Source organism: Gossypium arboreum, chromosome 4 (assembly GCF_025698485.1).
Source record: "Gossypium arboreum isolate Shixiya-1 chromosome 4, ASM2569848v2, whole genome shotgun sequence".
In the NCBI taxonomy this organism is placed as follows: domain Eukaryota; kingdom Viridiplantae; phylum Streptophyta; class Magnoliopsida; order Malvales; family Malvaceae; genus Gossypium; species Gossypium arboreum.
Genome location: NC_069073.1, coordinates 36,628,182 through 36,642,904, shown reverse-complemented (window position 1 = coordinate 36,642,904; position 14,723 = coordinate 36,628,182). Strand labels below are relative to the sequence as shown.

General features: G+C 37.2%; 1 protein-coding gene across 1 annotated transcript; it reads right to left on the bottom strand.

Moving 5' to 3' along the window:
* Positions 1-477: 477 nt before the first annotated feature.
* LOC108459119 (uncharacterized) lies at positions 478-1,521 on the bottom strand. Its single transcript, XM_017758482.2, has one exon. The coding sequence runs from the start codon at positions 1,519-1,521 to the stop codon at positions 478-480; it is 1,044 nt and encodes a 347-aa protein (XP_017613971.2).
* Between the last annotated feature and the right edge of the window lie 13,202 nt (positions 1,522-14,723).

Here is a 14,723-nt window from a genome sequence, read left to right as displayed (position 1 = left end):
CCACTCAGGATCCAATGCTACTAATCCTCTTCTTATTTTTCCATCTTTGACAGAGTCCTTTAATCATTTGCTCTTATCATCGTGATTTGATAACGGACTCTTTGTACCAAGGGTATCATCAAACTTCACAATCCCCATTTCGAGGAGTCTTTCAACCGTCTTCTTGAAGGCAGTACAGTTTTCTATTGAATGCCTCGATACTCCCGCATGATAATCACATTGAGCGTTTGAATCATACCATTTGGGGTACGGGGGTTGCAACGACTTTATATAATATGTGGACACCACATGTGAATCAAATAAACTTTGATATAACTCCTTATATGACATTGGGATTGGCGTAAATTGGAGCTTTTCAAAAATTTGCCTTACACTTGATTCATGCTTTGTCGAACCTTGTTGCCCCCTCGTAGTTACCTTTGGTTGATTGATAGTTATTGACCTTGAGTGATCTCTATTGTATGAGCTCGTCTTTGTTCACTTCATTCTCCCTTTTCTTTGGGCCGACCTCTTGGTAGTTTCTCCAACTTCAATCTTGCCACCTCTTATGGCATTCTCAATCATCTCGCCTGCCATTACCATATCGGAAAAACTTTTGGTAGTATTCCCAATCATATGGGTGATGAATGGGGCCTTCAAAGTATTAATGAAGAGTATGGTCGTTTCCTTCTCCAAGAGAGGTGGCTGGACTTGCATCGCTATTTCCCTCCACCGTTGTGCATACTGCCTGAAGCTCTCACTCGGCTTCTTTTCCATATTTTGTAGAGTAATTCTGTCGGGTGCTATGTCTGTTACGTGACCGTGTTGTTTCATGAAAGCTTGAGCCAAGTCCTTCCATGAACCAATTTGGGCACGGCTGAGCGAGTTATACCACTTGGCCGCAGATCCGATCAGACTATCTTGGAAATAGTGGATCAAAAGCTGGTCATTGTTAACATACCCTGTCATCCTTCGACAGAACATCGTAATATGAGCTTCAGGGCAGCTCGTCCCATTATACTTTTCGAACTCCGGAGTTTTAAATTTTGGTGGGAGCACTAGATCTGGGACCAAGCTTAAGTCCTTAGCGTCGATCCCGCCACGGTAATCAGCAGTCTCCATTGTTTTAAACTTTTCTTCGAGCCATTTACACCTATCATCGAGTTGTTTTGCCATGTCTACTTTTCCTTTCTCCATTTCTGCCATGTCATCAAGGTCCGGGACCAATAGATTAGCTGGATTATCCCCAGGATTAGAGCTCGATCCTATAAGAATATTCATTGGTGTTGAGGCATTGGCCTGGTATTGTTGGGGCCTGATAGTGACGGGTACCGTTCGTGGATGCACCTCCAATTGTGGTTGAGTGTTTACCGGAGCAAAGTTTGGAGGATAGATAGGGTCTTCATTATTGTTCCCCATAGTACTCTTCCCTTTCTCGCGCTCTCTAGCCAGCAACTGCGCCAACTGGCCTATCAGATTATTTTGGGATTCTTCCATTTTTTCCTTCATATCTTGCTGTATCTTAGCTAGTTGCTCTTGCATCTGCGCTTTTAATTGTTCTTGCATCTCCCTTTGTATTTGTTCTATCCTTTCTAATCTCTAGTCCATTGCTTTGGTTTTACGGCGGGTATAGTAGCTGTGTTTGGTTTCTTGATTCTCGTTGGTTTCCAGATTAACTGAAATAATTTTGTTTAATCAGGGTTCTTTAGTAAAAGTTTAATGCAAATGTTGTAATGTAATGCAAATGTGTGGAATGAATGCAAAAGAAAGGAATATGTTGATCTTGAATTCAATTCCATTAGAATAACTTTTCTAGAAAACATATTTCTTTACATGAAAATAGATTACATATGCGGTATTGCCCTTCATAGTCCAAGTAAATGTTGATCTTTTCTTCATGGTCGAATCCTGTAAATTCTCCAAAAGATGCCTTTGCTAGTTCCTTGCTGCTTAATCTGAGCCTCGATCTCTTTCTCGCTTATCTCCATGATACTTATCAAAAAATGCCGGCTCTTGGATAATCTTCGTTGGCAATTAAATCAAGTCATGTATTCCTTCGTGGACTTCCGGCTTTCTCTCGTCATGCCTTTGTTGGCTTGAATCTCTAGCAATTACATCATGTATTCCTCCGTGAACTACCAGCTTTCTCTCATCGTGTTTACTTGGACTATATTCAGGCGACCGCACTATAATCTACTTTATCAAGAAATTCGTTTCCTTATGACAAACTATTCTATTTAGGAATCGAATTTTGAATCAACATATTCTTTTCTTTGATGTAATGTAATGCAAATGCATAAATGCAAAAAAAAAAGGAAGGCATTGATTATAAATTTAATTTTATTAGAACAACTTTTCTAGAAAGCAAATTCCTTTACACAAAACGGACTACATATACGACTTTTCTCTCATATTCCAAGTGAAGACACCTATCTTCCTCTTCATATTCGGATCTTATGGTCGAGTCTGACGAATTCTCCAAGAGATGTCTATATTAACTCCTTTTTTGCTCGATCTAGGCTGTGACTCGTTGCTCACTTATTACTGTGATACTTGTCAGCTCCTTTAAGAAGGTCAAGACGTGACGGCTCTCGAATAGTCTTTGTTTGTTTCTGTCTTCAGGCAATGAAGCAAAGTCTTGTATTTCTTCACGGGTTATCAGTCTTCTTTCATGTGTTCACTTGGACCATATTTAGACAACCGTATTATAATCCACTTTATCAAGAAATCCGTTTTCTTATGACAAACTGTTCTATTTAGCAATCAAATATGAATCAACACCACCTTCCTAGGATGATGTAATGTAATGCAATTATAAACAAAACAAAAATAAAACACGTTAGTGCAGGATAAATAAATAACAAATAAAGCAATTCGGGTGACCACTAGGGGTTCGGAGTGGCTGTACCTAGTGTGGGCTCCTAGGTCTCTCTATATGTGGTTTGGTTCTAGAGTAAGGGTACCTAAACCAGCAGATTCCTCGATCCTCACCCATTATAGGCTCATTTGAATCGAGTTCAATTCAGGGGAATACATTTCCCTATGGTTACACGGAGATGAAAATCTCACGAAACCATAGGTACGGATGTATTCCGAAAGTGATCCACTATCTTGCACAGAGGTGAAAACCTCACGAAGGCGTAGTTTCTCACTCTCACTTAAGGGTGTGACCACAATAGTCATGCAATGCAATGCGAGAAGATATATGCATAAAAACTTGAAACGATTAAAGAAAATAGGAATAAAATGATGAAAATAGTACAAAAAACGGGTGAAATGCAATGAAGAGATCGTATATCAAAACCAAATTCTCAATTTTCGAAAAAAGACAAAAGTTAATCAACTTGTGGCTTGACTCTCTTATAAAACTCCCCAGTGGAGTCGCCAAGTTGTCGTAACCATTTTTTTTGAAAAAAAACGGGGATCGACTTAGAGAAAAATGAAAACGGGAGTCGCCACCAATCTTTTTAGGTGTGATTGGATCACCTTGTAAAAGTGGTTGTTTTTAATAAATGGTTTTATTTATTTAAACAACGATTTTGGCCCACGTAAATCAAGAAAACAGGTTCGGGAGTTGGTTACGCACGAGGAAGGATTAGCACCCTCGTAACACCCAAAATTTGGTACCTAGTTGATTAATTAATATCTTAGTGTCGAAAATTGAAAGCTTGAAAGACATTGAAATACGATCCCTCTTCGTAAAAACGCTAATTTGAAAATGACCGAATAGATTAAAACAAACGTTAAAGACTCTCTCATCTTGAAGTAATAAAACGTCACGCCCAGTAAGTTAGGACACGACATCTAAAACTTTGAGAATGAGCTTGCCTTTATTTAAAATTCATATATTCTAATTTTTTTTAAAAAAAGGTTGTTCGGTTATTTAGGATAAACAAGAAAAGTTGAAACCCAATAAGTTAGGGCACGTTTTCTCGAATTTCCTAATACCGAATACTGCCTTTATTTTAAAACAAATTCTTGCTTCGAGGTGACAAAGTGTTATACCAGGTAAGTTAGGGCACAACACATTGTACTTCCGAAAATAAGTATTATTCAAAACTCGTATTGTGATTTAAAAGAGTATTCCGTATTTAGATTAAATGAGAAGAGTCAAAACCCAGTAAGTTAGGGCATGATTGTCTTGAATTATCAAATACGGAATATTTACTTTTATGAAAGAATTATTATTGGGTTAGATAAAACCTAAATTAAGTGATGGAACGAGATAATAAAGAATGCATAACAAATAAAAATCAATAACTATAATAAGATAAAAATAAAACAAATATGAATAGTAACGATAAATACGAAGGTAAGATAAATGAGTCGAACAAATAATAAGAAAGGAAATAATGAATAAGCTAAACGTTTGAAATTATTTTAAAAAACTATAAGTAGAATAGATGATGAAATAATAATAATAAAAGTAATGATATGTAAATAAAATAAATATGCTAAAAATATATATTTATTAAATTAGTTAATATAAAAAATAATAACGTATAAGTAAATACAAAAAAGGAAATATAATAATAATAGTAAAAACACAATAGTAATAATAATGAAAAGGTATTATAATATAATAGTAATAATGATGATAATAGTGGTATTAGTAATAATAATAATAGAAAATAATAACAATATTAAAAATAACACTCTCTCCCTCCTTTCTAAATTCGACCATTGGTCCGGCTTTGCTTCGGTCACGGACCCTCACTCACGTTGCAATCGGTTGCCACCGTACACTACAAATGGGACCTCAAAAAACCTTTTCGTAATGAAAATATGGGTAAGCTTCTTACTTTTATTTTTACTTTCGTATAAAAAAAACAAAATAAAATTGAAAGGAAAACAATAAACAAACAAAGAACTTAAGATGAGAATAGACAAAAGAAACCTCTTTTGCTTTGATCTTTGATTAATCTCCAAAAACTAGCCTTTCCAAAAAATAAAAAATCTCTTTCTAACATAGTCTTGAATGGCTTTTATAGCCAAATTTTACAAATAAATTTTTTGTAGGCAAGTGGAGTGGTTGGGGTGGTTTAGTGGAGTGGTTTAGTGTAGTGGCTTAGTGGAGTGGTTACAGTGGTTGGAGTGGTTTAGTGGAGTGGTTGGAGTGGTTTAGTGGAGTAAAGATATTTGGATTTTATTTCTTTTATTTTTTTTTATTTTGGGTATTGGGCTTAGGTTTGGGTAGGTGCATTTAGGTTTGGGCTTAGGTTTGGGCTTTGGAGGTTGTTGGGTTTTGGGCTAGGTTTAATTTGGGTTTGGTTTTATTGGGCCCCAGGCAAAATTTGGGCCATACAGGGATTAAGGAAGGGAAAATAGGGATTGGAGAGGGAAAGGGGAATATCAAAACTGGGTCTGTTGGGAAGCGGGAACAAGGGTAAAACTTTTAGGTTAATAAAATCAAGTGGGGCTTGGGTTGAAAAATCCTTACTCGAAACCCGACCCATTTGTAAAACGGACTAGTAGTGCAATATATACAATAAATCTCTATGAAAAATATTCTATAAAACTAAGAAAAATGACATTAGTTTACATTCCACAGTAAAGATTATTGGCAGTAAAAGTGTGTCAGGTGGTAAAATTATTTTATGCATTATCATAGTAAGTAGTTTTTATAGTAACTATTAACTAGTTGTTATTACAATGTGTGATGACTGAAGGCTGAATGTTGGAGACAAATGAGTAGTGACGCTGGAGGTCTCTAAGCATGGTGGGGGTGATATCTTTGTGAATGAGTGAATGGATAAGTAGGGGAACTGAGGCTGGTGAAAGTGTGTCAGGTGGTAAAATTATTGCATGCATTATCATAGTAAGTAGTTTCTTTTTAGTAACTACTAACTAGTCGTTATTACAATGTACGATGAAACTGAAAGCTGAATGTTGGAGACAAATGAGCAGCGACACTAGAGGTCTTTGAGCGTGGTAGGGGTGCTGTCTTTGTGAATGAGTGAATGGGAGAGTGGGGGAATTGAGGTTGTAGAATTTGCAGAAGGTAGAGAAGCGAAAAGTAGCAGCGGCATCTAACAACTAGCGAATAAGCAAAAACTATGCAGAAGGTAAAAAAGAAACAATGGCTGCAATGACAACGAAACAAACGAAAAGTAGCAAAAGACAGAGAAGAAATAATGGTGGCAACACTAAAGAAGTAATAAATAGGGAAAAAATTAAGGATCAGGGATTGAGGAAGGAAAAATAGGGATTGGGAAGAGAAAGGAGAATATAAAGACTAGGTTAGCTGGGTAGAGGGAACAAGGGAAAAACTTTTAGATTAATAAAATCAGGCTGGGCTTGGGATGAAAAATCCTAGTTCGAAGCCTGACCCATTTTTAAAATGGACTGGTAGTGCAATACATACAATAATTCTTTATGATAAAAATTCTATAAAACCAAGAAAAATGAGATAATTTATATTCAACAGTAAAGATTATTGGCAGTGAAATTGTGTCAGGTGGTAAAATTATTGTATGCATTATCAAAATAAGTAGTTTTATTAGTAACTACTAACTAGTTGTTATTACAATGTGCGATGAGACTGAAGGCCAAATGTTGGAGACAAATGAGTAGCAATGCTGGAGGTCTCTGAGCGTGGTGGGCGTGTTGTCTTTGTGAATGAGTGAATGGGTGAGTAGGGGGGCTGAGGTTGGTGAAAGTGTGTCAGGTGGTAAATTTATTGCATGCATTATCATAATAAGTAGTTTTTTTTAGTAACTACGAACTAGTTGTTATTACAATGTGCGATGAGACTGAAGGCTGAATGTTGGATACAAATGAGTAGTGACATTGGAGGTCTCTGAGCGTGGAGGGGTGTTGTCTCTGTGAATGACTGAATGGGTGAGTGAAGGAATTGAGGTTGCAGAATTTGCAGAAGGTGGAGAAGCGAAAAGTAGCAGTGGCAACTAATGACTAGCGAAGAAGTAGAAACTTAGCAGAAGGTAAAAAAGCAACAATGACGGCAATAATAATGAAACAACTGAAAACCAGTAAAAAGAAGAGAAACAACAATGGTGGCAACACCAAAGAAGCAATAAATAAGTAAAAATTTAAGGATTAGGGATTAAGGAAGGGAAAATAGGGATTGGAACGGAAAAGGGGAATATCAAGACTGGGTCTAGTGGGAAGTGGGAACAAGGGTAAACCTTTTAGGTTAATAAAATCGGGCTGGGCCTGGGTTGAAAAATCCTTGCTCGAAGCTCGACCTATTTTTAAAACGGACTGGTAGTGCAATATATAGAATAAATCTCTATGAAAAAAGCTATAAAACCAATAAAAATGAGATCATTTTATATTCCACAGTAAAGATTATTAGTAGTGAAAGTGTGTCAGGTGGTAAAATTATTGTATGCATTATCATAATAAGTAGTTATTTTAGTAACTATTAACTAGTTTTTATTACAATGTACGATGAGACTGAAGGCTGAAAGTTAGAGACAAATGAGTAGTGACACTGGAGGTCTCTGAGCGTGGTGGGGGTGTTGTCTTTATGAATGAGTGAATGGGTGAGTAGGGGAAGTGAGGTTGGTGAAAGTATGTCAGGTGGTACAACTATTGTATATATTATCATAATAAGTAGTTTTTTTTAGTAACTACTAACTAGTTGTTATTACAATGTGTGATTAGACTGTAGGGTGAATGTTGGAGATAAATGAGCAGCGATGCTGGAGGTCTCTGAGCGTGATGGGGGTGTTGTCTTTGTGAATGAGTGAATGGGTGAGTAGGGGAAGTGAGGTTGGTGAAAGTATGTCAGGTGGTACAACTATTGTATGCATTATCATAATAAGTAGTTTTTTTTAGTAACTACTAACTAGTTGTTATTACAATGTGTGATTAGACTGTAGGGTGAATGTTGGAGATAAATGAGCAGCGATGCTGGAGGTCTCTGAGCGTGATGGGGGTGTTGTCTTTGTGAATGAGTGAATGGTTGAGTGGGGGAATTGAGGTTGCAGAATTTAAAGAAGGTAGAGAAGCGAAAAGTAGCGGTGACAATTAACAACATGCGAAGAAGCAGAAACTAAGCAAAAGGTAAATGAGCAACAATGGCTGGAATAAAAACGAAACAAATGAAAAGTAGCAAAAGGAAGGGAAGCAAGAATGGTTGAAACACCAAAGAAGCAGTAAATAAGGAAAAATTTAAGGATTAGGGATTAAGGAAGGGAGAATAGGGATTGGAAAGGGAGAGGGGAATATCAACACTGGGTCTGCTGGGAAGTGGGAACAAGGGTAAAATTTTTAGGTTAATAAAATTGAGTTGGCCCTAGGTAGAAAAATCCTTGCTTGAAGCCCAACCCATTTTTAAAACGGGCTGGTAGTGCAATACATACAATGCATCTTTATGAAAAAAATTCTATAAAACCAAGAAAAATTAGATTATGTTATATTCCACAGTAAAGATAATTGGCATTGAAAGTGTGTTAGGTGGTAAAATTATTGTAGGCATTATTGTAATAAGTAGTTATTTTAGTAACTACTAACTAGTTATTATTACAATGTGCGATGAGACTGAATGTTGAATGTTGGTGACAAATGAGTAGTGACGCTGGAGGTCTTTGAGCGTGGTGGGGGTGTTGTCTTTGTGAATGAATGAATGGGTGAGTAGGGGAACTGAGGTTGGTGTAAGTGTGTCAGGTGGTAAAATTATTGAATGCATTATCATATTGAGTAGTTTTTGTTAGTAATTACTAACTAGCTATTATTACAATGTGCGATGAGACTGAAGGCTAAATGTTGGAGACAAATGAGTAGCGACGCTAGAGGTCTCTGGTCGTGGTGGGGGTGTTGTCTTTGTGAATGAGTGAATGGCTGAGTGGGGAAACTAAGGTTGGTGAAAGTGTGTCAAGTTGTAAAATTATTGTATGCATTATCATAATAAGTAGTTTTTATAGTACCTACTAACTAGTTGTTATTACAATGTGCGATGAGACTGAAGGCTGATTGTTGGAGACAAATAAACAACGATGCTGGAGGTCTCTGAGTATGGTGCGGTTGTTGTCTTTGTGAATGAGTGAATGGGTGAGTGGGGGAACTGACATTGCAGAATTTGTAGAAGGTAGAGAAGCGATAAATAGCAGCGACGACTAATGACTGGTGAAGAAGTAGAAGCTCAATAGAAGGTAAGGAAGCAATAATGGCGGTAATGACAATGAAACAATCGAAAAGCAGCAAAATGCAGAAAAGCAACAACAGTGGAAACACTAAAGAAGCAATAAATAAGGAAAAATTGAAGGATTTGGGACTAAGGAAGGGAAAATGGGGATTGGAAATGGAAAAGGGGTATATCAAGACTAGGTCTACTGGGAAGTGGGAACAAGGGTAAAACTTTTAGGTTAATAAAATTGGTCTGGGCTTGGGTTGAAAAATCCTCGCTCGAAGCCTGACCCATTTTTAAAATGGACTGGTAGTGCAATACATACAATAATTCTGTATGAAAAAAATTCTATAAAACCAAGAAAAATGAGATAATTTTTTATTCCACAATAAAGATTATTGGCAGTGAAAGTGTATCAAGTGGTAAAATTATTGTATACATTATCAAAATAAGTAGTTTTTTTAGTAACTACAAACTAGTTGTTATTACAATGTGCGATGAGACTGAAGGCTGAATGTTGGAGACAAATGAGTAGCGACGCTAGAGGTCTCTAAGCGTGGTGGGGGTGTTGTGTTTGTGAATGAGTGAATGGTTGAGTGGGGGAACTGATGTTGGTGAAAGTGTGCCAGGTGGTAAAATTATTGTATGCATTATCATAATAAGTAGTTTTTTTAGTAACTAATAACTAGTTGTTATTACAATGTGCGATGAGACTGAAGGCTGTATGTTGGAGACAAATGAGCGGCGACGCTGGAGGTCTTTGATCGTGGTGGGGGTGTTGTCTTTGTGAATGAGTGAATGGGAGAGTAGAGAGGTGAAAAGTAGCAGCGGCGTCTAACGACTTGCGAAGTAGTAAAAACTAAGTAGAAGGTAAAAAAGCAACAATGGCGAGAATGACAATGAAACAAACGATAAGCAGCAAAAGGAAGAAAAGCAACAACGGTGGCAACTCCAAAGATGCAATAAATAAGGAAAAATTTAAGGATTAGGGATTAAAGAAGGGAAAATAGGGATTGGAAAGGGAAAGAGGAATATCAAAACTGGGTCTGCTAGGAAGCGAGAACAAGTGTAAAACTTTTAGGTTAATAAAGTCGGGTTAGGCTTGGGTTGAAAAATCCTTACTCGATGCCCGACCCATTTTTAAAATGGACTGGTAGTGCAATATATACAATAAATCTCTATGAAAAAAATTCTATAAAACCAAGAAAAATGGGATCAGTTGACATTCAACAGTAAAGATTATTGGCAGTAAAAGTGTGTTAGGTGGTAAACTTATTTTATGCATTATCATAATAAGTAGTTTTTTAAGTAATTATTAACTAGTTGTTATTACAATGTGCGATGACTGTAGGCTGAATGTTGGAGACAAATGAGTAGCGACACTGGAGGTCTCTAAGCGTGGTGGGGGTGATGTCTTTGTGAATGAGTGAATGGATGAGTAGGGGAACTAAGGCTGGTGAAAGTGTGTCAGGTGGGAAAATTATTGCATGCATTATCATAGTAAGTAGTTTCTTTCTAGTAGCTACTAACTAGTCGTTATTACAATGTGCGATGTAACTGAAAGCTGAATGTTGGAGAGAAATGAGCAGCGACGTTGGAGTTCTTTGAGCGTGGTGGGGGTTCTATTTTTGTGAATGAGTGAATGGGTGAGTGGGAGAATTGAGGTTGTAGAATTTGTAGAAGGCAGAAAAGCAAAAATTAGCAGTGGCAGCTAACAACTGGCGAAGAAGCAAAAAATAAGTAGAAGGTAAAAAAGCAACAATGGCTGCAATGACAACGAAACAAATAAAAAGCAGCAAAAGGTAGATAAGCAACGGTGGTGGCAACACCAAAGAAGCAATAAATAAGGAAAAATTTAAGGATTAGGGATTAAGGAAGGGAAAATAGGGATTGGAAATGGAAAAGGGGATATCAAGACTGGGCCTGCTGGGATGTGGGAACAAGGGTAAAAATTTTAGGTTAATAAAATCGAGTTGGACTTGGGTTGAAAAATCCTTGCTCGAAGCCCGACCCATTTTTAAAACGGACTGGTGGTGCAATACATACAATAATTCTCTATGAAAAAAATTTTATAAAACCAAGAAAAATGAGATCATTTTATATTCCACAGTAAAGATTATTCGCAGTGAAAGTGTGTCAGGTGGTAAAATTATTATATGCATTATCATAGTAAGTAGTCTTTTAGTAACTACTAACTACTTGTTATTACAATGTACGATGAGACTGAAGGCTGAATGTTGTAGACAAATGAGTAACGATGCTGGAGGTCTCTCGGCATGGTGGGGGTGTTGTCTTTGTGAATGAGTAAATGGGTGAGTAGGGGAGCTGAGGTTGTTGAAAGTGTGTCAGGTGGTAAATTTATTGTATTCATTATCATAATAAGTAGTCTGTTTTAGTAACTAAGAACTAATTGCTATTACAATGTGCGATGAGACTGAAGGCTGAATGTTGGATGCAAATGAGCAGTAACATTGGAGGTCTCAGAGCGTGGTGGGGGTGTTGTCTCTGTGAATGAGTGAATGGGTTAGTGGAGGAATTGAGGTTGCAGAATTTGTAGAAGATGGAGAAGTGAAAAGTAGCAGTGACCACTAACGACTAGAAAAGAACTAGAAAATAAGCAGAAGGTAAAAAAGTAACAATGGCGGTAATAACAACGAAAAACTGAAAACCAGTAAAAAGAAGAGTAGCAACAATGGTGGCAACACCAAAAAAGAATAAATAAGGGAAAATTTAAGGATTAGGGATTAAGGAAGGGAAAATAGGGATTGGAAAGGGAAATGGGAATATTAAGACTGGGCCTGCTGGCAAGTGGGAACAAGGGTAAACCTTTTAGGTTAATAAAATCGGGCTGGGCCTGGGTTGAAAAATCCTTGCTCGAAGGTCTACCTATTTTTAAAATGGACTGGTAGTGCAATATATAGAATAAATCTCTATGAAAAAATTCTATCAAACCAAGAAAAATGAGATCATTTTATATTCCACAGTAAAGATTATTGGGAATGAAAGTGTGTCAGGTGATAAAATTATTCTATGCATTATCATAATAAGTAGTTATTTTAGTAACTACTAACTAGCTGTTATTATAATGTACGATAAGACTGAAGGCTGAATGTTGGAGACAAATGAGTAGCGACGCTGGAGGTCTCTGAGCGTGGTGGGGGTGTTGTCTTTGTGAATGAGTGAATGGGTGAGTAGGGGAACTGAGGCTGGTGAAAGTATGTCAGGTGGTAAAACTATTGTATGCATTATCATTATAAGTAGTTTTTTTAAGTAACTACTAACTAGTTGTTATTACAATGTGCGATGAGATTGAAGGGTGAATGTTGGAGACAAATGAGTAGCGATGCTGGAGGTCTCTGAGCGTGGTGGGGGTGTTGTCTTTGTGAATGAGTGAATGGTTGAGTGAGGGAATTGAGGTTGCATAATTTACTGAAGGTAGAGAAGTGAAAAGTAGCAGTGACAGTTAACAACAGGGGAAGAAACTGAAACTAAGTAGAAGGTAAAAGAGCAACAATGGTGGCAATGACAACGAAACGAACGAAAAGCAGCAAAAGTAAGAGAAGAAACAATGGTGGCAACACCAAAGAAGCAGTAAATAAGGAAAATTTTAAGAATTGAGGATTGTGGAAGGGAGAATAGGGATTGGAAAGGAAAGAGGAATATCAGCACTGGGTCTATTGGGAAGTGGGAACAAGGGTAAGATTTCTAGGTTAATAAAATTGAGCTGGGTCGAGGTTGAAAAATCCTTGATCGAAGGCCGAACCATTTTTAAAACAGACTTGTAGTGCAATATATACAATTAATCTCTATGAAAAAAATTCTATAAAACCAAGAAAAATGAGATTATTTTATATTCCACAGTAAAGATTATTGGTATTGAAAGTGTGTTAGGTGGTAAAATTATTGTATGCATTATCATAATAAGTAGTTATTTTAGTTATTTTAGTAACTACTAACTAGTTGTTATTAGAATGTGCGATAAGACTGAAGGCTGAATGCTGGAGAAAAATGAGTAGCGATGCTGGAGGTCTCTGAGCGTGGTGGGGGTGTTGTCTTTGTGAATGGGTGAGTTGGGGAACTGAGGTTGGTGTAAGTGTGTCAGGTGGTAAAATTATTGTATGCATTATCATAATGAGTAGTTTTTCTTAGTAACTACTAACTAGCTATTATTACAATGTGCGATAAGACTGAGCGCTGAATGTTGGAGACAAATAAGTAGCGACGCTAGAGGTCTCTGATCGTGGTAGGGGTGTTGTCTTTGTGAATGAGTTAATGGTTGAGAGGGGAAACTATGGTCGGTGAAAGCATGTCAAGTGATAAAAGTATTGTATGAATTATCATAATAAGTAGTTTTTATAGTAACAACTAGCTAGTTGTTATTACAATGTGGGATAAGACTGAAGTTCGATTGTTGGAGACAAATGAACAGCGATGCTGGTGGTCTCTGAGCATGGTGGGGTTGTTGTCTTTGTGAATGAGTGAATGGGTGACTGGGGGAACTGTGGTTGTAGAATTTGCAGACGGTAGAGAAGCGATAAATAGCAGTGGCGACTAACGACTGGCGAAGAATCAGAAACTGAACAGAAGGTAAAAAAGCAACAATGACAGTAATGACAACGAAAGAAACGAAAAGCAGCGAAGGCAGAGAAGCAACAATGGTGACAGCACCAAAGAAGCAGTAAATAAGGAAAAATTTAAGGATTAGGGATTGAGGAAGGGAAAATGGGGATTGGAAAGGGAAAGAGGTATATCAAGACTGGGTCTACTAGGAAGTGGGAACAAGGGTAAAACTTTTAGGTTAATAAAATTGGTCTGGGCTTGGGTTGAAAAATCCTCACTCGAAGCTTAACCCATTTTTAAAATGGACTGGTAGTACATTACATACAATAATTCTCTATGAAAAAAATTCTATAAAACCAAGAAAAATGAGATCATTTTATATTCCACAGTAAAGAATTGGCAGTGAAAGTGTGTCAGGTGGTAAAATTATTGTATGCATTATCAAAATAAGTAGTTTTTTTTGTAACTACTAACTAGTTGTTATTACAATGTGCGATGGGACTAAAGGCTAAATGTTGGAGACAAATGAGTAGCGACACTAGAGGTCTCTGAGCGTGGTGGGGGTGTTGTGTTTGTGAATGAGTGAATGGTTGAGTAGGGGAACAAAGGTTGGTGAAAGTGTGTCAGGTGGTAAAATTATTGTATTTATTATCATAGTAAGTAGTTTTTTTAGTAACTACTAACTAGCTGTTATTACAATGTACGATGAAACTAAAGGCCGAATGTTGGAGACAAATGAGTAGCGATGCTGGAGGTCTCTGAGCGTGGTGGGGGTGTTGTCTTTGTGAATTAGTGAATGGGTGAGAGGGGGAACTGAGTTTGCAGAATTTGCAGAAGGTAGAGAAACGATAAGTAGCAACGACGACTAACGACTGGTGAAGAAGCAGAAACTAAACAGAAGGTAAAAAAGCAACAATGGCAGTAATGACAACAAAACAAATGAAAGGCAGCTAAAGGTAGAAAAGAATCATTGGTGGCAACACCAAAGAAGCAATAAATAAGGAAAAATTTAAGGATTAGGGATTAAGGAAGGGAAAATAGGGATTGGAAACGGAAAGGGGGATATCAAGATTGGGTCTGCTGGGAAATGGGA

What these genes read in the sequence shown, in the direction of transcription:
- LOC108459119 (XM_017758482.2), bottom strand. Translation starts at nt 1,521, where the DNA reads ATGCAAGAGCAACTAGCTAAGATACAGCAAGATATGAAGGAAAAAATG.